The following is a 27,252-nucleotide window of genomic DNA, read 5'->3' as shown; positions in this document are numbered from 1 at the left end:
TAGATACACATACACACATATATACACACACTTTAGATAAGCTTTAAATATATACGGATACATACATGTGTGTATGTGCATGCAAGTGTGTGTGCATGTTTATGACCGTGCACCTATAGGCATGTGTGCTCACTGAACATCAGGCATGGCAGAATGTGCAATTCTGCAGATCTGAGGTAAAATTAAATTCCTTAGACACCATCCTATACTTAATTAAAGTCTGCCTGAGGCCTTAGATAACTTTTTTGTAAAATTCCAAATTCCTGATCTTGACCTGCAGGAGACCAAATGGTCTCAATTCTGACTAAGCGAAGCACCTGCATATGCTTAAATCGTATTGTCCTAAATGGGATTTAACATACTTCAGTTTTAACACAAGCTCAAATTTGTTGGTCAGCTGAAGCCTCAGGTCCCCTTGACCTGATTGGTGGTAGAAGGTGGACTCAGCATTAGCAGATTAAGTTTGTAACTGAAGAGCAAATTTCAGTAAGCAAAAAACAATTAAGGCCAGGATTAATGTTTGCTGACAATTTGAAAACTTTTTTTAATAGGAGAACTTACTGAGCTTACTGGGGAGCTTTCCTTTGCCATCAGCTTTTAAGCAGAATTTCACTTTGAAACTGTTTAGGAAAACAAAAAAGAATTAAAAAGCAATCATATTAAAATTGAGATTTCAGAAGATATGGGGGTTTTTTTACTCTTTGAGAAGTTTAAGAGTAAGCTTTCAAGTGTTGGGAATAACTAAAACACTGAACTATTCAGTAATCTTCAAGTGTAGGAAGTAAACCTCATCATTTCAAACTCTATCATAGGGTCTTCAACAGGATTATGGAATAGTACTTCTATACTTAGAGCTGTCTTTGACAATCAGATGCCTCCCCACTATCATAATTCAGAAATTAAAGATGTACAGTGATGCTAAATATGTATTATTTGAGCCTACATTAGCATAAGGGTGAAGACTGGATTTCAAATAGTCGATTAGGCCAGAAATAAAGTCGAATTTGGGTTCCTGACCTCATTGTAAAAGCACTGCGGTAAGAATCCCTGGCAAATTATGCTAAGGACAAGCCCAGAATTGAAGTCAGAGGACTGAGGGTGGGGGGAGCCAGCAGTCAAAGACTGAGATATAAAAGCAAAACTGAAGTAGCTAGTTTGTAAAGTGACCAAAGTATAAGCCACATGGTCTCTTATGTTGCTGAACAGTTAAATTAACTCAGTGGTATCAATAATAGAAGTACATGCTGAAGACTTGCTAGTGATTAATCATTCATTTACTCCCTTCACTCTTGGTGTCACCTCTAAAAGTAAAAGAGAACTCTGCATTTTGACATACAGATGTTCAGCTGTGAAACAATTTACTTGGGGATATCTTATTTTGTCCAATATGAATTTGCAATCTACGCATCAAAGGTATAAAGCAAATGTCAGATCTACAAACCACTGAAGTCAAAAGCAACCATTCCAATTGCTTCTGTGGGTTTTAGATTTGTCCTAAGTGTGCTTACTGTTCTTTGTCAAGATATTGAGGCAATATTTATTTATTTAATAAGTTGATTATACCTTCCTACCTGATCAGAAAGAAAGTTTAAGTAAAAACAAGTAGCTTACCAGGAAACTTTTGGACCAGACTCTGACAGTTGACAGGTTTTGCTTTCTGGATTTAGAATGGTTGGGGTAACTTCTAGAGAAGTATGCACACTTATAACTGGTCTAGCCCTGTAAGGAAAGCAAAACATATTAGTGTGAACACAACTCACAACAGTGTATCACAGACTCCTTCATACAGGGAAAGCTATCTGCTAGACAGTATTTAACAAAGCTAAAAAGAGAGGGTGGGATGAGAGAAAGAAAAGAAACGCAATTAAAGAAAAGTAGGAACAGCCTCTGTGCTTCCTTCTTAGTCAATGTCACAATCTGAGCAAAAGTATAAAAGGGGACCTTATTCTCCTGCACAGCTAAATAAAGTCTATGAAAAGCTCCCCTAAAATTAACAGGGGGCAGAAACATTTTCAAGGATGAGAATGGAGCTGTTCTTTTTAGAAAGCAGTAGCTTTCTATATATGTTGACATCTGGAGAGTGCCACTCAAGGGAAGCCATGAAAGAAGCTCTGTATCTTATCTCAGGTCTGAATTCATTTAGCAGAGGTGACTAACAGATTAAGAACTACCCATTTACATAGTAAAAAAAGAACAAGGCAACCATCTTATCTACATCATTCTTCAATACAGAATTTCAGCCTCTCTTGCTATTATTTTATTATGTAAATTAGGGCTGTTCAACTGGGGCCTGTGGGCGATATCTGGTCAATAAGGAGTTAATGTGCAGCCTGTGGGGTCCCACCCAGGTGCCACTCCCCTCACTGCTCCTGTTGCTTTGGGGGCTGGGAATTCTGGGGCTTATCCTGAAGGCCACCGTGTTGTTCCTGCTCGGCCTTCACCCATATCTCCCATCCTGTCCCAACACGTATACACTCCTTTCAGTACTTTTCCATTCCTCATCATTCCCCCCCTTGTAAGCGCTTGTGCTTACACCTCTATATTCATAAAGCCTTGGACATTTTTTTGTCGTTCACACTTATAGGCCACCTCCCTGAGCACCATCATTTGCAGCTTGGTCTTGGAGAGCCTAGAAACACTCTGGGCAGTTTTTGATAAACAGCAACGTAAGCAACACAGAGTCATTTGGATAATAATGAAAATGGCAAAAATGCATAATAAAAACTTAGAATACACCATTTGAGCAGGGATTTCCACCGTTCCCCTACATCTGGTAGCCACCCCCACCAATTGAAGGGTTTCTCCTCTGCAACTGAATGGATCACCTGCAACTGTTTCCTAAAGATGCAGAGGTCTTTTTCCACTTGTTGGTGCTGATCGATCCAGGTGCAGCAAGTATGGTTTACAACCGCACATACCCCTTCTTGGGCGGCTAGGAGATAATCCAAAGCCATACGGTTTTTGGTAGCCATCTGCCCTATCTGGGTGATTTTATCATTGAGAGCTCCTAAAGCATCGGTGCTGGCATTAAAAAATTCCTTCATAACTCCTAAAATGTTTAAAATAGTCCTTTTTAATTTAGCTACCCCCAACCAAGGGAGAAATGCCTTAGTAAATTGATGGAATCCTGTGGGTCGGCGAACCAGTGGGTTTTTAACAGCTCGCTTACGTCTGGGCAAACCAGGTTGGAGATTAGACACTTCATGCCGAGAGAGGCTTGGGTGTAAATCAAACTCCAGGACGATTTTTCTGGGAAGCAGGGATGCTGCTGTGGGGTCTGTCCTGTTCCCAGCAATGGGCAGTTCAAGGACCCATGACCTGTGTGGCATGCTGCCCCTGAACATTCAAAAACTGGACAAACCCATTGTAAATGATGAATACCACTGAGCATTTCCCATGACTGAACTTAACTAAGAATGTGTGTTCTGTACCCACCTGTACAAAACAGCTGTGTCAACACCAAATGCTCCAACAATCAAATCTAGAAACAAAAGAGAAATCTGTGTTTAGGAGCAGTACTGCTGCTGGTCACTAGGCGAGATATTTGTGATTAGAACAATCACCATAATGTGATTTAAAGTCATAAATACAAAAAAGTCATAAATAGAAAAAAGCACCTGGATATCCATTTTTGTCCACATCAGTAGCTCCTTTTAATGAGTACCCAAAACTTGGTGGCATGTTACGGGCTGCCCACTGTCCTTCAAGGATCTGAGATGGCACTGTATTCAAACCAGTTGCTCTTCCATTGTAGATATAAACAAAACCTCTCTTGTCCTCTCCACCATAAGGAGCAGCAACTGCAAGATCTGTGAATAAAAAAGGAATAGTCTCAGCATCCCCATATATAAAACAAAGAGAACTTTGTCCTGGTGTTAAACAATTCTTAGCAGATATGCAATAACAAGTCGCAGTGCATGATGTTTCAGCACATAATTTGTGCTCTGAAAAGGTTTAATTAACACCTTCTTGGTTTAATAAAACCTGTAAAATGCTGGGATTGTCTAGAATGACCCAAAAATGAACTGAGCTGCTTGAGTAACTGCAGACCTAGCACAGCCTATTCATATGCATTTTTAGTGTTTTAGGGAAACGTTTTAAACTCCCAATACTGGACTCTACTGGAAACAAGTTCCCAAATGAAATGGGATTATCTGCCTGTTTCATTAATACGTTCACACTTATTGAGAGGTTGTGATATTTACAAATAGCTCTAGTGGACTTAAACCAGAGTAATACAAGAGAAAATGTTAGAGCCCAAAATATACTACTGAAAGCCTGTCAATACGCCACAGGCTCAATGTTAAATTAATACAATTATGCTCCATTTCACGAGTCTTAAATTGGAGAGCACTTGTATTAGCAGTGAATGATAAAACAAAACAAAATACTAATCAGATACCTTCCAGGGAATACTTTTAAAAAGTGAGCTTTCAAAGTGCATATACAATCAACATTTAATGCTCCCCAACTGGTTCAAGAACTCCACTGTTTTTGAATGAAAGCATTTATATTTTAAAAAACAACACAACAGATATTACATAATTCCATGCAAATTTGCAGAAAGCTTCATAGCTTTAAAACAGCAGCATCATCTTAAACGACCTTAAGAATCATCTGTGTTATTCTGAGCAAAGCAGCAGAGATTTCAGCTCTATCCCATTCCTGATTAATTTTAACCATCACAGGATGAAACAGAACTAAAAAAGCAAATAATTAAAATGATTTCTATGATCCTATAAAAACACAACTAAGTTAAAAAATTAAGACTTTACTGTTACTTTTTAGCCAATAAAGTAAATGACATTAAAAAAATATGACCACAAAATCTATCTGTGAATCATAAATAGAGCAGAAAATACCATTTGTGTCATCTCATCTGATAACCGCATTCTGCAAGACTTCTCAGCTTTTACCTTACTAATGTGTAATTAAACTTGTATATAAATGTCTGCAATCCAAAAAATGTTTCTGAACTCACTGGTGTAGAATATCTTGGGCAGCAAAACACATACCCATTTAAAACCTATACCTTAACCCTTATTTATGAAAATACATTGTAAAGTTCATGTTAATATTGGTTTCAAGCCAATTTTTCCTCTGGTACCCAAGAAGAATTTCATGGGGAAAATTACCTTAGTCATGTTTTTTAGATCTTGCTGTATTTCTTAATTTATGTTCTATTATGACTGTTTCTAAACTATAATGATGGAAAAAAGTAAAAGGTTGCAGATTGTATCCAATCTCCAATGGTTTCATGAAGAATTAACATACTAAGGCTAGGCAAGAAACCAAATCTCTGTTTTTACCAAAAAATGACTTTGTTTTTAGAAAATGTTTCATAAAGAATTGGGACTAAAGTAAAAGAATTTTTTTTTTTTTTTGCATAATTGAAATCCCAGGATACTTGGTTTTGGAAATAAACTTTTCAAAATAAACAAAAAAAATCTGTTTAGGATGTCTTACAGATACTGCCTGACACTGTCAGATTGTTGTCTGTTCCTGGGCTACTAACCAAAACCAACCAGATTATTATGCAAAGGCTTCCACCTACTCCAGCTGCACACCAGGCTTGGCACCAGAACCAGATACTGTACATTATCCAGATCCCCATGATGCTCAGCTCTTAGGTCACCTGGTTTGACATGTTGCAGCGATTCATTCAAGCGGAGACTTTTTTCATAAAACGTTTCAGGTTTGATGAATTAGTATTTCAGATGAAAACTCCTTTTACTGAAAAATTCTTAACCAATAAAATGTACTTCATCCAGGTCATCTTTGATTTTCTATACCTGGTACTTCAAAAAGATTTTTTTGAATAAAAGGGAAGTACCAAAGCTCTGCCAGAGATATCCTTCTAAATTACTGTTGGAAGGGCATACATGATAAATTTATTCCTGAAAAAATGCCCCAGAAGTTAAACAGAGCATCTGATGTAAACCAGGATGCAGCAACTGAACTTGTATAGCCTCTGCTTGATGTACTTGCAATTCCCATTCTTGGGATTAGCATATAGACATTGAAGACATCCAATTGTCCAACACTCATTCACAGCTAAAAAGACTAATGTGTGTATGCAGTATTTTCTTCCATCTTCCTGCCCAGATTTACTCTATGGACATAATACTGGTGTCTTACCATTGAAGCCATCTTGGTCTAGGTCCCCCAAAGGTGCAATAGAGCTGCTGAACCTTGCAAAGATCTCAATTCCATTCAGTTTTGTGATCTGAAAACCTCCAGAGGGAAGCTGAAGACAAATGGAGACCTGACCCACCTCTTGAAGTTTGCCATCAGAACCACGATCCATAAATAGAGGGGCTCCAATGAACAAATCTATGTAACTGTATTAAAAATAAACAAAAAACAAGTAAAAAAAACTATAACAAACATCAGGCTCGACCCTACCACATTCTCCATCAGCCTTAGACATACAATTGCAAAGTCACTGTTAGGATGCGTATTTCAGTTTTGCCTTTACGATTCAGTTATAATTTAAAGGCGTTTAGAGATGAACAAAGCACATGTATACTCTTTGACCAGTGCAGATAAAGTTTTATAGCAAACTGTAAAAAGCCAATATTGAGTGCTGAAGATGGTGTGCTGTACCAATAGCTCTTAATAAAGAAGCCAAGGAGGGAGAGAAATGAGAAGTTACGGGAAACATTCTGTCAAAGACTGATAATTTTGTTTTTCAAAAATTTTAACACAGAAACAAACACTTTCCTAGAAAAAATTGGAAGTAGAGGAAGAAGGAAACAATGCTTACTTATCCCCATTAATATCAGTGGCAGCTACAGAATATCCAAAATAGGCAGCCATCTGCAAAACAAGATTAAAGACAAAAGCTTTTCCTTTGATCCAAATATTTTGATTAGGAAATGTACATATCAGTGTCATCTTGGGTACATATGTTTCAATTACATTGTTACCATTATTTTTTCATTCCTCTTCTCTGTTAAAAAAAAAACGTGTTTTCATAAAAATACACAGAACAGACGACATCTCTTTCCCCCATTAGTAAAATTCAGCAGTTCATTCTTCTTTAACCAATCAGTGTTAACACAATAGTATCTTCTTCTTCCTCTTCAGCTATCCCTTGCAGTCAAAGATGACGGTCTTCCCTGTGGGTCTGAAAATGGCTGACTAGGCCGATCCAGGATCGACAGACTCCGTTGCAACTTAGGCAAGTGTTTTCATGTGGGGTGGGTGACTTTGGTTTCTTGATTCAGTCCATGGCATGCTGTTTTTGCTGCTCCCACTTTTTTGTCCCCTGTTGTCATCGTAAGGTTTCAAAGTACTGAGATCCCTGCAGCAGATTTTTGCTTCATCTGAAGCCAACTCCCATGAGTTGACATGGATGTTGCATTTTTTCAAGTTGGCTTTCAGAACATCCTTGACGTGCTTCTCTGCCCTCCTCAAGTATACCTCTACTGAGCAGGAAGAATAAAACTTGTTTCAGGAGTCTGGAGTCAGACATCCGGAAGATGCGACTGACCCAGTAAAGTTGATGGCGGATGATCATCGCCTCGATGCTTGTACAGTTGAGTCGCATCTTACGCAGGGGTTATGTGCTGAAGTCAGCGCATAAGGCGAAAAATCACATATAGTTGAAATTGCCCTTCCCGCCACACTCCTCGCTCCTCTCCTCCTCTGCCACCTCGTCCCCCCAGGGCAGCCAGCTGAGTGTGAGCGAGCTGCCGCCCCCCAGCTATGCCAGCATGTGCAGGCTCGTGCAGGCAGTACCACGCGGCATCGCACTACACGCCGTGCCCTGGCCAGCACCCGGCAGCCAGCCCCAGCAGCCAGGCGCGTATAGCTGAATTTGCCTAAGTTAAATATGCGTAAGATGCAACTTGACTGTACTATTTGCTTGTGAGAGGATGCTAATGTTGGTGTGTCTCTCTTGCCACTGGATTCAAAGGTTTTTCCAGCATTGATGGTACTGCGCCAGTGACTTGAGGGGTCTCCTGTATGCTGTCAACATTTCAGCTCCATACAGTAAAGTAGGGATCACAACTGCTTGATAAACCATAAGCTTGGTTTTGGATCTGACATTGCGATCTTTGACACCCATTTCCTCAGGAGTCCAAAGGCTGCGCTGACACATTTGAGGTGATGCTGAAATTCTTCATCTATGTCAGCTTTCTATGAGACACGGCTGCTGAAGTATGGGAAACACTCAACAGTCTCCAGAGCCTCAATGTGAAATCACAATTGTACAACTCTAGTGCAAGGACTCCAGAAGTTTTGATAAGGGTTTCAGTGACGATAATGTCTGAGTGGTATCATAATAAAGGGAACTCATGGAACTGATTCCAAACCCTGTGAGACACTTATGTTGCAGTACTTAGCATTCATTATGCTTGAACTTGCACTATATTGCAGTACTCAGCACTCACATAGACCCTGTGGCACTTACCTTTAGCATATGAACTAATATGATAATTAGGGACCTACCAAATTCACGATTTCACAGATTCTGCAAAATCCAGGCAATATCCATGAAATACACCAGGGAAAAAAAACCTTACCAAAAATAAAATGCTGGTCCCCAGAGGGAGCAAGCAGTTCCTAGCATCCTGCTGGAGCACGCTGGGGTGGGGGTGGGGAGCTGCCTGCTTGAAGGACTGCCAGCAAGATGGCTGCCACTCCCTCACTGCCCCTTGCTGCTGATTGGCTGTGAAGACTGCCTGTCATTCCCCACCCATCTCCACCCGGTGGTGAGGGGTGAGGCTCCACAATAAATAGCCTTGCAGCCAATTACTGGTAAGGGATGGGGCCACGTGACTGGCAGTCCTCTCAGCCAATTAGTGATGAGGGGCAAGGCCATGGGGCCCCTTGGCCAAAGGTATGGGAGAGGCCGCCTTGCTCTACCCATGAAATGGCTGCCCAAGCCCATGTTCTGCCCATGAAACCAGGGGGCAGCCCCCAACGAATTAGGTAGGTCTCTAACCATAACACATCTCTTCAAGCAATCAACATAATGCCCTGGTTTACTTATTTTATTTTTTACAATTGCTCTCTCCCCACCCATGTCATAGCTATCAAAGAATTACATACCTGCTCTCCAGTAAAATTGTACAAGAAAGACATGTTTTCCCCATTGTAAATAGACACCTACAAAGGAAAAATAGTCAGGGAATTAATATTTCTTAGATTTTGACTGGTTCCTTTTATTATTACTTATCCCAAGTTATTTTCATGTTTAATATTTAGAATTTCCTACCATGCCTTGAGTTCTTGCTGCCCTTGGGACCCCAGATACGAAATCTGCAACATAAGGGAGTATAACTGTGTAACGTTCAGATTCCATTTAAACATGGGATGATGGCTCAAGCTGGCTTTCTTTGCCCGAATCTAGCTATTCATTCCAAGTGTTATACATAACATATTGTATGCGTTTGTATTAATATTATTTGAAGCCCGATTCATGCTGAATACATTAACATTACCCATCAACAAAATACAAATGAGAGCCATACCGTCTATCCCATCACCGTTGAAATCTCCAACAGCCACCGAATAACCTGATCGACAAAAATAGCAGAATAGAAAGTCACTGTAAGTGTATCCATTCTTCTTTTTGTCATTTCTTAAAATTTATCATAAAGATTCCACAGCACCCCTGCATGACCTCAACGTATAGTAACCAGCAATGCCTATAGATGATTATGCTAGCAGTACTTAAAAAAAAGGAAACAGTCAAAATGTATCAGAGATGTGTCAATTTCAGTGAAAATGTGTAAGCTTATTTTGACACATCAAATCTACTAGTTTGAGACTAGAATGCCCACCTTCAAATGAGCTTATAGCTCCTAGAGACAGTCCAGAATTGATATGCAGTAAAAACTGTTAACTGGCATTTAACCAGAATTTCCAATATCCCCCAATACTTTAGCAACTGGAATCTTTGCCAAGTCTATCCAACATGTGCATCAAGTATTTCTGTTGTTTACATTAGTTAATGATGCTGCAGATAGAGGAGCTGCTGGGAGCTCTTCTAGTTGATACCCACATAGGTGGCAGGAGAAAAAAAAATTCGGGGGGGGGGTGCTGAGCGTGCATGTGCACCCATGCATGCATGCACCTCCCCTTACCCCCCCCAACGGGAAAGTTTGTGGGGGAAAGGGATCTGCATGGAGATGGGGAGGTTGCCGCTGCAGGTTGGGGCCAGGGCAGCTCTGGGCTCTGCCTGGTGGGGGTGGCCACACTGCACTCCTCTCTTCCTTGATAGGTACAACTCTCAGATAACTGAAATTTTTAGAAAACTGGCACCCTCCTTACCTCATTCATGCCAGATAAAGCTTTTACTGTATTTGAATCTAGGTCTGAACTTTCCAGTATTCCACAATTTAGAGGCGATTTGGACTTTTTTCTAATGGAATCTCTTCCTGAATTCATGACAAAGCTATTAAGTGGTCAAAGAAGTCATGCAGGGGTTACTAGTAACAATGCAAAAAGTTCATATCTGAAACAGTAGCAGAATATAGAATTATCCCAGTTTTAGACTCAGCAGATGAGGATTTTCCTGAAGTCAGTAAAGGAGCACAGTTGTGAGTTCAGAATAAAAACTGTATAACTGCAGAAAGAGCCCAATTTGAGGTGTGAATACTTAACCTGATTCTTGGAAGAAAAGATCAAATAACAGTCAAATGATTTAACAGGTAATTTAGTTCTGTGTGGATTCAGAAGGTGGTAGTAAAATACTCTTAATGAGCTTTACTAACATTTAAAGAAGATGGACAGAATAACAATTTCACAGCTAGAAAAAGAGAGGCCCATGGGCCTTTCCCAGGTTCACCTAGTTGTTGCTGAAGTCAAGAGAGTGTAAATCAAGAAATCTTGGCTCCTCAGTCACTCTGCTCGACTTGGGCAACACAGCAAAATTCTCCTTGTCTTTCCTAGGACACTATACTTGCACTGTCCTGTACTTTCCATCTACTTCTGGGAAAAGAAACCCCTGGGATTCTTTAATGACTTTGAGACTTCAGGATGTTTTTTTTTGAGAACTTACTTCCCAGAATAATAAATTCCTTACTCTCTCAACCACAGTATAAGGCCATTAGTTCAGTACAGTTAGTTACACAGTAAACAGTAAGCTATAACACCAAAGTCACTTCCTGAAAAGTGATACTTGTTTCTTTAAAGGTACTGCAGCTACAAAACTGCTACCCTGCTTAACATGGGAAGGGGAATGAGCAGAAATTATAATTCAGTTAGCACTAGCAACACAGTATGAAAAAGATAATCTGGCTAAATTTTAGTATAAAAGCGTAAGAGGGCAGTTCCTTTTTAGATAAAGGTTTTACTGGAATGTTAAAACATGCAGTACTCCTTGATAACTTTCTGAAGCAGTAACAGGAACATATATTTTAATATATTTTTACAGAATTAACTGGTCTGGTTCTGGACATGTTCATACTTTAAAGAAATCTCATAAGTAGTTTGTGTGTAAACAGTATAAAAATGCACCTGAAGCAAGCCCTTAATCTTCAGTTGTTTGCATATGCAGTAAGAAGGTGAGATCTAGATTGTACCCCTTCTTGGAATACAGAGCTCACACTGAAAGCAATGAGGATCCTGACCAGAGATAAAAAAAACTCCTTAAAATTATTCTGTCATTAGGATTTCAGCATATGTTTCTAAGCAACAATTCCTCCTTATTCACTATACACTGAATACTACAATGCTTCAGTGCATTTAAACATTACACTCTTAATGTTTTAGCTTATCAAATATTGCAAAACCTAGCCATTTTGCTTGCTTATCTATTTTAAGTCAGGTTGGGGTCACACACTGAAACCACCCTCTGCTTCCATAGTACCAAGATCTACTTAGAAAGGTCTTTTTTTCGCTTTTCTCTTTTTTTGAAGTTCATTGAAGAGGCTGAGTTTTGAAGAATACAAGAAATTAATACAATTTGAACCAGCACTTGCAGTGCACAGTAGTAAAAAGATCCTTTGATTAGAACAAGCAAGTATGGGCATCTTTACATGCTCTGGTTTGGGGGAAGGGGGGGCAAGGGTGCTCAGGAGCTGCTCTAAATTAAAGTGTCCACAGCATCTTGTGTGTTCAGCCTCCTGCGCTTCAAAAAGGTGATAGGGACGCTTTAACTAAAGCTCATTCAAAGAGCTTTAACTAATGTGCCCCACTGTGATTTTGAAGCACAGGGACACTGAGTACATGTGATGCCAAGGCTGTTGGAGAATCCTAATTAGCACTTTCCAGCAGACTCGGTTAATCTAATTAGAGCATGGTGGAGCAGGCCTCAGGCACATGTATAGGTGCCCTATGATTCCATGCCAGATGGATTTAAATTAGATTGTCCTGTAGAGATGGAATGAGTCTTGTTCCTTCACTTTTGCAATTTAAAATTTTAGTAAAAATTAAAATGGGCAATTAGGGATGTAAATATTGTTAAAAAAATTATCCATTTAGCTTTCTCTAATTACAATGGTTAACAGAAAACACAGCATCTTGGACACAGCTGGTGCTGGAAGATGTTTCCAGGGCCCTTTGACAGAATGGGAAGGCAGCAATGGCAAGCCCAGCCAGACAATATAGCTCAGGTGAAGCCCCTCCCCATGAGGGAGGGAGCATCTGTGAATGAGCAGTTAACTGCTTAACTGATGAGCCATTAGGCTGCCTGCTATTTTCATCTTTAACCTCATAGACTATGGGTACTAGTCACCTGTGCTCCTCCTCCCTCCATTCTGCCTGCTCTGCTGTCTTCTTATTGCCATTGGAGCACAGGAACATGTGTGACTTCCCTTCCCCTCTTTCCCTGCCAGACTGTGCTCCACCCCACCCCACACAATAACTGGTAAGCTAACCAGTTATCACTGGTCTTGTCAGTTATAAACAATTAATCGTTTAACTTTTCTCATCCTTACAGGTGATTAGGGGATTTTCTGTGTCCTGTAAAAATAACTGCTGTGATGTCACTGAAACCAAAGTGTGGGGGGGGGGGGGTATGTGGACTGCACTAATAAATAGTGTCATTTCACTGATATTTATGATCACAAATTTTTCAAAAACAAATTTAATCAAGTCACTGAAAAAAGCAATTAAACACATTGAAACAAATACAAAAGCAAAAGATTTTTATGTTACCTAATAGGCATAGATTTCCTTACTGACCTCAAGATTAGTTGATAAGTCACTTCCTATAGCCAATATTAAACCCATTAAATTTTTTGTAAATACACAAGCAATTTAACAGGTAGGAATGATTCTATCAGTTGCTTTATCAACTTTAATAGGGGTTAAAATCTGCTCCTGTTGAACTCATTGTCAGTTCTGTGTGTGGTTTCTTGTTTTTGCTATTAATTTTGCACAGTGGCTCAGAGTCTGATCCATTGAATATGCCTAAAAGATTGATATTAATTATATATATCCATCCCCAAACTACTCACCCAAGTAGCTGTCATCAAAAGTAGCACTTGCTGCCCGGGTTGCTAACTGGTCTTCATATTTTATACTGTAAATTTTGGAGCTGTATTTAGCCACAATCTCTGCCACCCTGTCAGAAATGAGTTGACCTGGGGAGAAAGAAAATACATTTAAGCAAATAGACATGGTCTCTGGTAATCTTTCTGTGAGTAATGGGATTTGACTAGAAAACGTTTCATTCTAAACCAATAGACGTATCCCTAAACAAAAGGGGAAAGCTATCAGAGCTCACTAATAGTATCCATTAAGAGACATAAAGCATACATATCCTAATCCTGCAAAGATATGTGTTTCTATTTAATTTTAAGCATTCAAACAGTCCTGCTGAACAAAGAAATATATCACCACTCAAAGGCATTCACTGGGCACTTGAGCTCCCTGGGCAGCATCCACACACAAGGCAGCATCAATGGCTGTGCTGCTGGTGAATCAGTGGTGGCCAGGCCAGAAGCAGAGCTGCTGCTAGTTTGCGCCACTCTTCCCTCCCCCACTATTGCCACCACTGGATGTACTTGGTGACTTCAGTGGGACACTCCAATATTTGAAAGTTAGTATGTTCTTATGCCTTTGAAGAACTGGAGCATTACCTTTGTCTGAGCATCACAATATTAAAGCCTTATATGAGAAACAAACAGGAGGCTAACAGGAGAATCATAAAATATTACTATCTTCTTTATTTTTAGTTCTATAGCCACTAGATGGTGACTTGATTACATTCTTCTCAAACACTAAGCTAAGACTTTAAGAACAAACACAGTTATATGGAAGCAGCACATGCTTTATATAGCACACATCCACAGGACCGGTATATAAGGAAGAGACAATATACTTCCAGCATTTCAGAATTTAGGTCAAAACATATGGAAGAAATGACAAGTTTAGGGCAGTTTTATTTTTTTAGATTTATCCTTAAATTCATTGTTACATTCAGAACTAATTTAGGGCTTTTTTGTGTTTTTGTAAAAATATTTTCATATCTTCATGGAGCACATTTCAGGTGTCACTGGACAAGCAGCAGCTGTGGCTGCAAAATATTTTTAATAATTCAGATTTGTTTAGGGTTTGCACAAATATAAAGAAACATACAACTGGAAAAGATGCTGTCTCTGTCTCTAAGTCAAGGACCTAGCATCTCAGGCACCTAGATCATATAATACCTTTCATAAACATACCTTTGTATGCTTAAAGCACCTTTCATACAAAGAGGGTGCTTTAAAGCCATTCACTGTAGCAACAAACAATTGGCTTTTACATTCAAAAGCGGGTGCTTCTAGCCTGATGTTCCACTGGAAGGTATGTGAAAATTTCCACAAGAAGGTGATGACATAGAAGTAAAGGTATTTAAATATGCAAAGTAGACAAATGTAGGGGGTAGAGTATGTCTTTGTTTCCCATGGTAATGAAAAGTACTTCTCCTTGTTGGGGGTCATAAAATTTTGCAACTGAAAAATTAGATGTCTGTGTCAAAAGATGAAGGGGAAAACTCCCCCTTAAGATTTTGGGTGAATAGGGAAATTCTTCCCTGAGGCATCCTCATCTGTCATTTAGGAACATGCAATAATAACTTGAAAATAACACAAATATAGTTAAAAGGCCAGGATACTTTTTTTCTACTGGTTTTTACATAATTTTTTTCTAAAGCTACATTAACTACACAGCAAAAATTTTGAAAGACAAAGGAAGAATATTTCTAGTTTCCCAATTCCTGGGAAGTTCGCTAGTTGGTGGATAAGTGAGCATAAGCGTTGCAGTGGAAGGGAGAGATCAAAAGAACTTAGCCTCTTATGTCACTTCAATGGTTTGTCTCACCTTGCCAATAAAAACTTCCAGGTCCTCCAAGAAGTACCCTGTCTCCCTAAAGGCAAAAGAAAAAAAGAAAGGCAGCTTTATTATGAATGCATCTGAAGAACATAAAAGGAGACTATAATAATAATAATAATTATAAAAAATAGAGCTGGATCTTAGACAGCTGTTGTAGCAGCAGTGACCCAAATACATTATTATATTTTGACAATATATCACTAGTTAAGACCTGAGATTACATGGGTCTATTAAAAATGAAAAAGAAAGAATTATATGCAAACCCTGTTGAAGTTCAAGAGGTTTAGCAACATTATACGAATAAACTTTTCTGCTCCTTCTCCCCCCACCCACACGTAACCCGACTAAAGTCTGAACCAAATGAATCATTGCATTTTAATAGACCCTCCTACATGCATAGCTGAAAGACAATAAAATAGTTGAAACAAAACCCTATAAGGTAGTTTTGCCAGAAGTCAATTACATAACTGCTTTCTCCATAGGTAAACGGGACTTTTCTCACTCCTCTGCCCTGAACTGTTAAAATCAGCTACAGGAATGAGTTATAAACATTTTTTGTTTCCTGAATTGGCGCGATGCAGCAAAAATGTGCATATTAAGTCACTGAGACTACTCATGTGCTTAAGGTTATGCATATGTGTACATGCCTTATTGATTCAGGCTTAATATTCCTTAAGGCATATCACTACACAGTTGAGTTGGGTTTTTACCTCTGTTCTATCCTAAACTCCTCGCAGAAAATCCTCCAATATGGATTTGAAGTTACTCGTCCATTTAGGCAGACTAACTTACTCTGTAAATAGGATGGAATCCTGATCTTCACTTTAACTACAATTAGAACTTTCCCACTTTGGAGTTACTATATTCTATATTAGAACAAAATATAGCCAATAGTTGTCCAATTCCCTTCACATGATTCCCTCCAGAACACCAATGGGAGCATCTCAGCACAAATATCCTGGGGACATAAAGACCTACTGAGAACACAGTAACATTGGTAGGGCATTGCACCTGGATTGACTTTGCATTTGAGACGCACAAACAATACAATCCTTACACACCATAATATTGGTTTCTTCCTAAGTTATTTCTGATTAGCTTTTTAAGTTTGACTTTTAGGAAGCTTGCATATATATTTTAAAAACAGACCCAACTGCCAGTATAAGGTCCATGTTGGAATTGCTGTAACATATAACTGTCTGCTAACTCATCAAAATAGGCTATAGCTAAGCATGTTACCTACCTTTGTAAAGTCAATGCTAAATCCTCCTTGACAAAATCCCTGTCCATCAGCATCAATAATTGCTACAAAAAAAGAAAGAAAGAGAAACTGTAACGAGAACATAATTTTAATGATCCAGTTTAGTCAAGCATTTTTGGATAATTTCTGGATCAGGTCAAACCTGAAATCCATGTCAGTTTTGGTTTCTTTTTGATGATGTTTTTGTTTCTTTTTTCACACATCTATCATGCAACAACAACAGTCAAAACTGGCTTTTAATTAGGTGGTTTAATGCTATGTTCTGATATGACAACACTTATTCTGTCCTCTCCCTCAACTTGAATAACAATGCAGTTAATTTCAGATTGGTTCTAGTTTTTTCCTAATAGATGTAAATGTTTCTTTTGAATTACACTTCAAAGACACTGGGGAAAAAAGAGCTTTTGTAAAATTTAAAGGTGAAATATCAGAGAGATATAGAGATAATATACGTTTCTTTTCTGATGCAAAAAACAACAGAAAACAATACAACAAAAAATATTTCAAGCACATCTTAAAAAAGAAAATGAAAAAAACCCATAAACATTCCTTGGCTGATACTTTGCATACCAGGACACAGCCCAGAGATAATGTTTATGGCTGAGTTCATTCCCTAAATATACATCTCTGGGAATGAAATATTGGCAGACCCTTATCTATAATAGTTTTACTAGTTAAATATGCAGTCAAACTTATTTAAGCCCTTTTTATATTAGAGGATGATGGAATGTACTCGGTGATGTACTTCAGAATTCTCAGTGATTCAGAAGTTAAGTAAAAATATGGTAACAGCTTTCAAAATGAGCTTCCCTGTGCAATTTCAGACATCTTGAATCCAGTTTTTATCCTGAGCTGTACCAGAGCCTACTAACTAACTAGAATTTGTAGTTGCAAAGTACCCTGAAAATAATGCTGGTAATTTTGGCAGTTGAGCATTCAACCGCCCCCCCCCCCCACCAAAAAAAAAAATCAGGGGTCATTTAAAAGCAAATGTTGCCTTCTGAGTTTACAGCTACTTTTAATCACTTTACACAGCTTTGCAGAAGTAATGAACCATGATATGAACTTCATTTTCTACACATAATGTGCTACACAGATATTCTCTTTAGTAGGTCACTGCCAGATACTTTGCTCTACCCTGGAACAAATCAGGTATCATGAGAATCATCAACAGGATTTTTAAAAGCTGAAATCATTACTGGGATAATAGTACTCCAGCTGAACTATGGATGCAATAAACCAACATTCACATCTCAGCAGAAAAATGTGCTCACTTTTTATTTTGCTGAGGTGATCTCCAAGCTGTTAATTTCTTACCTGGGTCCTTTAAAACCCCAAGGTTTTAATTTTGTCTGTGATAAAGAAAGAGGTGACCTGTGAAATTTGAATCCACATGCTGAATAACTATATGTAAACTCCAGGAGTGTTCAGATCTAGGGTTCAGGCTCATTTCCCATAGGCTACACAAGGCTAGAAGCCAAACATCATGGAAAGAGGGAACATACATTAAATAAATTCCTCTTTAGACAGCCACATAACATGCTATAACTTAAGAGAAAGCAAATCAACGAATGAAACAGAGTTCTATACATACTTGACCTGCAGGGAGCATACTCAACAGCTTTAGATCCATCATGAAGGTAGCAAGTTCCTACAGGCTCTCGCTCTTGTTTCATTTCAGTTCTCCAGTGGTACAAGGGGGCACAAGCCTGGGGAAAAGAACAGTCTTGAAAACAGATGTCTCTTCAAAATGCCTAAGGGTAGATCCTAAGGGTTCTCATCATGCTCATGGAATAGTGACTGACATGCACAGATTCTGGTAGATCAACAAAATGCTATCTACACAATTGTCATTACTAAGAGAAAACCTCATTTGATTTTGCATTTTCCAAGCAGCTCAGCAGGTAACAATAGTAGTTCTGGGAGGGGGGGAGAATCTATTGGCAGGATTTTTTTTTAAAAGCATTTTCTGAAAGAAGAATATTCACAAGCTTCCATAAGAATTCCAGAAACATTTAAACTTTTATTTAATAAAGAATTATACTAGACTACCCTTAGAAACATTTAACAAGAGCCAGCTGACTCTTAACAAGGAACTCAAGTGAACTTGTAAAGTTCTCTTTAATTGTTTTAAGTTTAATTGCTGGAAGCCTCCCTCTAGTGTTTCTATTACAATATTCTCTGGAAAAACATGAAAAGCAAAACTCACCAGAATTTTATCATTTTTAGATCTCACAGATGCACCAAACCACTGGTGTGACTTAAATTCGAGCGGGTCATCAGGGGCAAAATACCTATCACCTGAAAAAAACCCAATGAAAAACAAAGCATTATTTCACAGGAACTGATCATAAGTAATGGTGCTCATGCTAGAGTCAGCTTTTTTAATGTGAAGAGAGGTAAAAAGCAGGAACAAACTATTTATATTTGAGAATACCTCTCTCTCAAAGAAACAGCTTTAAATATGGGTGTTTTTTCCTGGTATGTTTAGATCAATACTATTCATGGCTATTTAACAAATGCATAGGCGGGACAAACAAAATGTTTAATTACTGTAAAAAGCACAAAAGAGTTTAGTATATCACCTACAGAACATTATCTGGTCCACTTCAACTCTACAGCAAAGTGCCTCGCTTACGATTCTTGATTGACAGGAGAGACCAACAACGCTGTGGCCTTCAAAAACTTTTGCCAATTCTAAGTTAAAAATGAGGCCTCCCATAACATCAGTTACTGGGAGTTTTTGCCACAGACTACATTGGAACCAGAATTTATTTCAAGTGCTGACGTTTCGAAGTAGAATACAACAAAAACAAATACATTCAAAGCTGGCCAATGAATGATTGGCCAGAAATGATTGGAAACAAAGCAGAAGTAAAGGTATGTCATCTATAAATAACCAAGCAAGAGATGTTGCCCATTTGAAACAACACATTGAATTTAGTACAGTTTGGATCATATTACCTAAAACCTAACTGCTGATTGATGAGCTTAGAAGGAGCAACTGTACGCGAACATTATCTAGCATAAGTGCATATCATGCAACGTCCCTGGGCCTGAACCCTGATCTCACTGACAACAATGAGTGTTTTTCCCATTTCAAGATCTACACCCTTTGAGGGCAACAGGAAATCTCTGAGAAATGTTTAAGACAAGATGTAAAAATACTGAATATTTGTTCTATCTTTAAAGAGTCACACAGCTGACTATCTGTTATATCACTACCACACGCCGCAAAATACTGTTATGAATCAGCAGTTCTATTACTCAGTACTTGTGATTACTTGAATCAAAACTTCCTTGTACTTTATACACCTTGTAAGGAAATCTCTGGCTCTATAGGCACATTATTACTTCCTGTTGGGGAAATCCTGTGGAAAGGACAAATAAAACAAATTTGCTCTATACAGGCAGCCAAAACAAGCAAGCAGCTGGAGATCCCAGGGTCTGATCTCTGACCACAATGTAGAAACCAGAAGACAGGAGTTCATAATGCCAAAGAAATGCACTGTATTTTTCTAATTTCTACAGCATAAAAAGATCAATAAAAAGTAATGTGATCAATTAAATCTGTATTATTTTATACTATATAATACTAATCTAGATGTTAATAACTTATGGATTCACCTTACCACCTCTCTGGTATGTATTAACATAACTTAGAGCTTTTTGGGTCAGGATCTTTTGAAAGTAGAAATCTGTGATGTGGAGCTAGTTAGATTCTCTGAATGCAAATTGTTTATTTACAGAGCTTATTTATTTGGCGGATGGGACTGAGTGCACACTTACTAAGTGTCACTTAGCAAATTTAAGTGCATGGTTAACCTTGCAGGGGACACCAAGTTGGGTGGAGTTACAGACACATTGATGGGCAGAGCTAGGATCTAGAATGACCCAAATATACTGGAGAAATGGTCCAAAAATCAAGCAGATAAAATCCAACCAAGGACAACTGCAAAGTCCTGGACTTAAGACAGAATAACTGCAAGCAAAAATACAGACTGAAGAATGACTGGCTAGGCTGCAGTACTACAGAGAAGGACGTGAGGGTGAGCCAGCAGTGTACTCCGGTTGCAAGAAGAAGCAAGCAGCACACTGAGTCTGCCATGAACAGGGGCCTGGACTAGATGACCTCCTGAGGTCTCTTCCAATCCTATTTTCGCTGATCCTAGGAAAGCAAATATAATCCTGTTCCCCTAAACAGAGGTAGTAACAAAGAGCCTATGGGGTGCAGAAATGTCAGGTGAGACTCATTTCCCTTGTCACATTTCTCTCCAGAATTCTGCATAAGTCTCTCTGCCCTATTTTTTATATTTCCTGTTCCAGTCTAACTTAGGAAATCACTAATGCAAACTGATCAACAGCATTACATGGCTTGCAACAGCAAGCTGGGTGTCTTTCTTTTCATATGATAGCTCTGGAACACAAAGGGACTGCAGCGCTTCTGCTACTAGATAAAGAGGTGCTTTATCTAATATAATTCTCTTAATAATTTGCTGGATGCAGTAACTGCGTGGCACCTTTAATCTTTTTTATAGAAAGTTTTACCTTGGGTGGTCATACCTCAATTACCAGGTAAGTTGCTGATAAATTGACACCCAGGTATAACTAGGACTAGACTAAATTATAATATACTGATAGATTTTAAAAACCCAGCCAAAAAACCAAAACCAAAATCCCTCTGCATAACTCTTCCTCACTGAAGTCAACATAGGAGAATTATGCCAGCAGTGAGTATTTTTGGGGATACAAGTCTAAACTTCTAAAAAACAGGTGCCCATATAGAATGAGAAGCTTTGTATTTCCCCACTAGGAAAGGACAAGGGTAGAGACCAATGTATGTGGGATATATTCCATGAGCACAGAAATTGTCATTTGTTGTTCTGCATATGCTTAGAAGTGTTAATGCACAAATGCACAAGCATTCAATATGAGGGATTAATTCTCATTAACCAAGCCTTAATCTCCATTAGTAAACAAAGCCATCATATTTCACGGGGAAACAAAAATTGGCTCCTCACTCAAGGCTAAGTACAGGGGTTCAAAAAGCCCCTGGTGGAAAGTGCTCTGTTGTACTTAAAGTTAGAGTATGGCCCATTGAACAGATGTGTGCTGTTTGATGGGGAGCAGGGTTTGGTGCCTACCTGCGCTCGCCAAGGCCAGCAGGCAGGGGGTGCTCCCACTGGTGTCCCAGGATGCTGCTGGAGTGCCCCCTCCCCAGCCCTGTCCCCCCAACCAGCTGGGAACTGTCAACAGCAACTGGGGGAAGAAATGGAGGGAAGCCCCCCTGCTGTGCGGACTCATCCCCCAACCCAGGCAGCAAGCTGTAGGGAGGTCCTCACAACTGGGAGGCAGGGGAGGGGGCCTCCCTTCCCCAACTTGCAGCCAGAAATGGCAGCGTGAGTACTGCCACTTTGTGCAGCACTGGGATCTCTTGCAGGGGGGAGGAAAAGAAGCCCCGCTGCAAGGAAGGCCCACCCCTAGATTCCCAGCTTGGGTCTTGGTGGGGGCATGGCAGGGCCTGTGCTCCATGCTCCCCTCCGCTCCCCAAGTTTCCAGGGTGGGGAAAAGTGGTGTTGGGAACTCATGCTGCTTCCTGCAGCTGGGGGAAAGGAGCCCACCTACTGTAGCCCAGCATCACTGCGGGGGGGAGAAGTAGCTGGGGGGGTGGCAACTGGCAGGGAGGTTCCTTTCCCCTAACTGTGCAAGTTCCTTGTGCCGGAAACTCTGGTGGGGGGGTTGGAAAAGGAGCCCCCTTCTTTCTGGGCACCCCCTCTCCCCCAGCATCCCAGCTCAGGTGTTGCTGTGGGCTGGGCCAGGTTCCCCTGTGGCAGAGGGGCACCTTTTCCACCCCCTCCCCACCAGCATAGCAAAAAGTAGTGAATGAGGGAGCTTCTGCTGCTGGCTGCAGGTAGGGGAAAGGAGCCCTCCCTGCCACAAGAGTCTTCCCATAGCTTGCTGTCTGAGCTCTTTGGGGGACCTGCACCAGGTCACCAGTGCGGGGGACTCCCTCCCCCCAGCCCTGGTTCCCAGCATGAGGAAATACGAACCCACACTGCTCCTGCTTCAGCTACTGGTTATGGCTGTCAGGAGGCTTGGGCAGGGGGAAGGGAGCCCAGATTAGAGTCAGATTTTTAAGCATGCACAATTTGCAATTCAAAACAGGGCACAAACCCATGAATCTGTGTTCACAAGAGTTTACATGAGAAAAATCAATACAAGGCATTATTTCTTTACGAACGAGCAGGTGTATTACAATGCACTACGTGTAAGTACCTACTCTTAGGACTGAAAGTGCTCACCGAAAATATACACTTATACACTCTTAACATAAACAGTACACAGTGCTGTGGTATTAGCAAATTGGAATTTGTCATCATTTTTAAAACGCCTAATGGGAGCTCCCAAACTGACTACTAGAAGCCTTGAAAGTGGTAAAAGCCATGATACACCACACTGCATCACACCATGCCACACCACACTACAACACAGTGTAGATAGCGCTGTGTACTTAAGCACTGTGTATAGTTTGGTCAGTGCTGTTGTACTGGTTGTGCCAATAATGACAAGAATTAGTAGATTTTATGGCAACAGTAGGAAGCCTTAAAAATAAGGGCAGACAGCAGCCACACAGTTGACTACTCCCATCATTTCTAGGGCTTCTAAGAGCAGCTGTCTCACAGCTGCTCACCCCTCACTGTTTCTGGCTCCATGAAACAGAGTACAATTAGTTCCAGTGTTGACAATTACAATTATTACACAGTTAACATGAAAGTAAATTGTAGTACAGACTTCAATGGTTTCTGCACTTAATTGATATGCAGGGAATACTTGTTATAATGTAAGCAAGAGACAACCAATGGGATTGATGCTGTTATGCAACTAAGTGAATTTTCTGGTTTGCATATAAGTGAGTAGACTGTATATACTTATCTTAAATTCAATTTACAAATTGATTCCTTCGTAAGTGACTCTAAACCATTTTGCTGAGGATGTCTGTGTAACCATGTTTTGGATTACCCACCACAAGCATTCCAAACTCATTACTGAGCTTCATGCTTTCAAACTTTTGTCTACAATCATGAAGGGTAAAAACTCATTTAGAAAAAAACGTAACACTGAGATTCTAGTGTTATTCTTAACTGACTCCTCTGGGGTTATAGGAAAAATACTAGTCATTATGAGACTGGCGAAAACCAGCAGGTGGCAACACTGATTGTTACCCACTTTACCTGTGCCTCCCCACTGAATCTATTTATTACTTTTACTTTGTATGAATTGCTTTCAATTTAGAAAATGGACTGTATCTTAGTATAACTTTCTGTTAGTGTTGCAGTGTTGATGTAGCCATGTTGGTAGCATTACTTAGCTTCATAATATTTATCTATTTCAACAGTTCTTTACTTGGTCTGTAGCTAGCATATTTACTCAAATATAGGACAACCCTAATTATATGATTTCCCCCCTCCCCCCAATAATTAGAGTCTATAAATGAAAATGTATAAAGTTGATATAAGTTTTCCAAGTACAGAATCTAATTACTGGAGGTCTGTCTTGAATTTGTCAACCTCCCACTGCTACAACAGGGAAAGTAAATCTGGGGGGTCACGTGACCCCCTTTGCTTTCTGTGTCCCCACAACTTCTTCCTCCTGCAACCTCTTTACCCCTCCTTAATGTCAGATCCTGCTTTCCCTGAGCACATGGAAATGAGGAACAAATCTGAAAAAACTGACCTTGAAATAAACATAACTATAGTAATTTGCATAGACTTATACCCAGAGACTTAGTTCATCCAGAACTGATGCATTTTTATCTTTTTTTTGAGACTGAACACTACTGACCTTGTGGATCTTGTGGCCTGTTATAAACTGGTTAGGGGGGATCAGCAGGCACTGGGGGAGTCCCTGTTCCCCCGAGCGCCGCAAGGAGTGACCAGGAACAATGGTCACAAGCTGGTGGAGGGAAGGTTTAAGTTGGACATCAGGAGGCGCTACTTCACGGTCAGGGTGGCTAGGGTCTGGAACCAGCTTCCAAGTGAGGTGGTGCAGGCTCCCACCCTGGGGGTTTTTAAGAGGAGGTTGGATGACCACCTTACTGGGGTCATTTGACCCCAGTGCTCTTCCTGCCATGGCAGGGGGCCGGACTAGATGATCTGCTCAGGTCCCTTCCGACCCTAGAAACTATGAAACTATGACCTGCCATGTCAGGTCTTTTTCCTAATGGAAAAATTGCATAAAGTAGTCAGATGATGTTTAATAGGATGATGGTATAGAGGAACAAAGGAAGAACCCACAGCATAAGTCTGTTTTTATATATATTTATATACATATATAAAATATACTACTTACATAAAATATTCTTGATTTATATGCAACTGTACCCCATGATTGAATGACAAGTGTGGAATTGGCAGCTATCATCTGTACTATAGTCCTTGTATTGGGTGCATTTTAATTCAACAAGTAATTTGGTAGATGCAGTCAGAAAAACTGTAACACCTATGTACATTTATACATAGAAAAATTTGTAATACCTACGTTTGAAAACCCACTTAAAATATGAAGCACTGTTTTAAAGGTTTTGGTAAGGTCCAAAAGAGTTTAGACATAAGAGGGAAATGAGCAATGCTGTAGAAACTATTACTAATCTCACTAAAGCCCCACATTATTAAATTCTGGCTGTATTAAAGGCATGTCCCTCCTGTTGGCGCTACTGCAATTGTCTTAATGGGCTTGTCCTTGCTGCCTAAAAGAAAATTAAAGTCTGGGGTTTTTTTAAGGAAAAGGTGTCAGGCTGACCTTGACATATTTATAGTACACTAGAACTAAAGTATCGTCTTTTCACTAAGCCATTTTTCTCTAAGGACATCATGCATGTTAATTATCCCCAAATTAAGGAAAAATAAAACAAACTCCTCCCCACCACCACAGAGACACAGAACTTTGGTAGCAGTTATGACAAGCCCTGTGATTTTTTTTTTTCATTTAAACAGAAGAATGGATCTCAAGGTGTTTTCCAGATTTACTCACTTAGCTCTCTACTTTAGAGTTTTGGTCTGTTGACTTCAGGGGAAGGCCACAAGGTTTATTTACATGGATTTTTTCCTATATTTTTGGACAGGTTAAAAGTTGCTTTTTTATTCTGAAAGAGTAACTACCAGATGTGGACTGGATTGGATTTCCATGTCACAGTTGTTTTATATCTTAATTTATATTAGAATAAAAACAAAAGCCCCCACGTTGTCAGATGTTATGCTATACAAAGTAACATATGGAGAGGATTTGTTCTGTAATATTTTCTAATGGGCCTGCCATATAGTTGAGAGAGATGATGCACAAGCTTTCAGGCACAATTACCCCCTCTCAGCTTTGGGAAAGCAGATAAAGCTTAAGCTGAATGCTAGGTAGAACAATTACTTTTCTTTTATGCTATTACGTAAATAAAAATGGTCACTTAAAGCAGAAGATGGAGGTAAACCTGTGGAGTAAAGAGGAAGTTATCAGATTTACTGTATTTACTAGACTATAAGGTTTTCCCCTCAGTCAACATGGGGGGAAACCCCCCTGGTCTTACATTTGCATATAAGAAAACCACATTAAGCACACTGCCTTATCTTAGAACTGCTGCTAAAAGCAGCATGTGCTCAGTAATAGAAACCGACCATGAAGTTGATTAACTACAGCCAACACCGAGCGCGACTATAAATAGGGGTCTACTCAATTCACAGTTTTGCAGCAGCCACAAAATCCAGGATTGTCCACAAAACCAACTTAAAAAAAGTTATAAAAATGAAATGCTGGCTCCCAGTGGGAGCCAGAGGTCATTGCTGCCATGGCCCAGCCTCGCAGCCCACCTGGGTGGGAGGGGATGGAGCAGAAGGCACTGGCTGATGGAGCAGAACAAAGGGCAGCAGACAAGATGGTAGTCACCCCTTGTCCCTTCCCCCCGGGCCTCTGTGCCAATAAGCACCAAAGGGTATGGCCACATAAAGGGCATCCAGCAGACAATATGGCAGCCTCCCCCTTGCCCCTCCTCACCTGCCAGGGCCTCTCCAATCAGTGCCAAAGGGTGGGGCCAGAGCCGTTCCTAGAGGTGTGTGGGACCCAGGGGGGCTGGCGGCAAGCAGCCAGAGCCAGTGAAGCGGGGGGGAGGGGGTGGTGGTAAGTGGCTAGAGTCGGCAGCTCTCGGCAGCAGCAGTGCATGGCACCCATGGTGCGGCCTATACGGCACTATATGGTGCCTATAGGCCTATACGGGGGCACCCAAAGCATGGAGGCTAGAGAGGTCACCCCAATTCACTCCCACCCCCTACAGATGGCCTGGGTGTGGCCACTGGAGTATATCCTGGAAAACTTGCTTTAGCTGTGAAACTTGCTTTTTCTGCTGCAACCAACCTGCAAAACTTGTTTAGTCTCACTAAAATGTATGTAGGTCCTTAACTATAAAGCAAAAACGCTGATGGGAACCTACCATAAAACTAGGCTAGTGCAGCCCATCCGAATAAGATATACAGTACTGCCCACTGAGCACAGTCCCCCTCAGTGATGACTCTTTTCCAAGTCATGGTGAGCCATTACATTACATACATTTCAACTTCCTCTCCACCGGTTTTAACTATCTGGCAAACATCACCAAACAGAGTCCAAAACAACTTATCCAGAATCCCTCTGCTGCCCCCTCCAGCTCTGATAGTGGGGAATTAAATGTTTCAGAAACC

General features: G+C 40.1%; 1 protein-coding gene across 1 annotated transcript in view; it reads right to left on the bottom strand.

The window, feature by feature from the left end:
- ITGAV (integrin subunit alpha V) overlaps positions 1–27,252 on the bottom strand; it is an 81,103-nt gene that overhangs the window by 33,936 nt on the left and 19,915 nt on the right. The window contains exons 3-16 of the mRNA XM_019522874.1: positions 18,744–18,835; positions 18,129–18,243; positions 16,517–16,578; positions 15,262–15,307; positions 13,416–13,541; positions 9,483–9,527; positions 9,227–9,270; positions 9,061–9,117; positions 6,767–6,819; positions 6,139–6,341; positions 3,618–3,809; positions 3,436–3,481; positions 1,612–1,719; positions 562–620 (exon numbers count right to left, since the gene is read on the bottom strand). Of these exons, the coding sequence (XP_019378419.1) occupies positions 562–620; positions 1,612–1,719; positions 3,436–3,481; positions 3,618–3,809; positions 6,139–6,341; positions 6,767–6,819; positions 9,061–9,117; positions 9,227–9,270; positions 9,483–9,527; positions 13,416–13,541; positions 15,262–15,307; positions 16,517–16,578; positions 18,129–18,243; positions 18,744–18,835 (1,248 nt within the window). The remainder of the gene's footprint in view (positions 1–561; positions 621–1,611; positions 1,720–3,435; positions 3,482–3,617; positions 3,810–6,138; positions 6,342–6,766; positions 6,820–9,060; positions 9,118–9,226; positions 9,271–9,482; positions 9,528–13,415; positions 13,542–15,261; positions 15,308–16,516; positions 16,579–18,128; positions 18,244–18,743; positions 18,836–27,252) is intronic.

Source organism: Gavialis gangeticus, unplaced genomic scaffold, assembly GCF_001723915.1.
Source record: "Gavialis gangeticus isolate Ggan-Ray unplaced genomic scaffold, GavGan_comp1, whole genome shotgun sequence".
Taxonomy (NCBI): domain Eukaryota; kingdom Metazoa; phylum Chordata; order Crocodylia; family Gavialidae; genus Gavialis; species Gavialis gangeticus.
The sequence above is the reverse complement of the archived record's forward strand: the minus strand, read 5'-3'. Positions and strand labels throughout refer to the sequence as shown.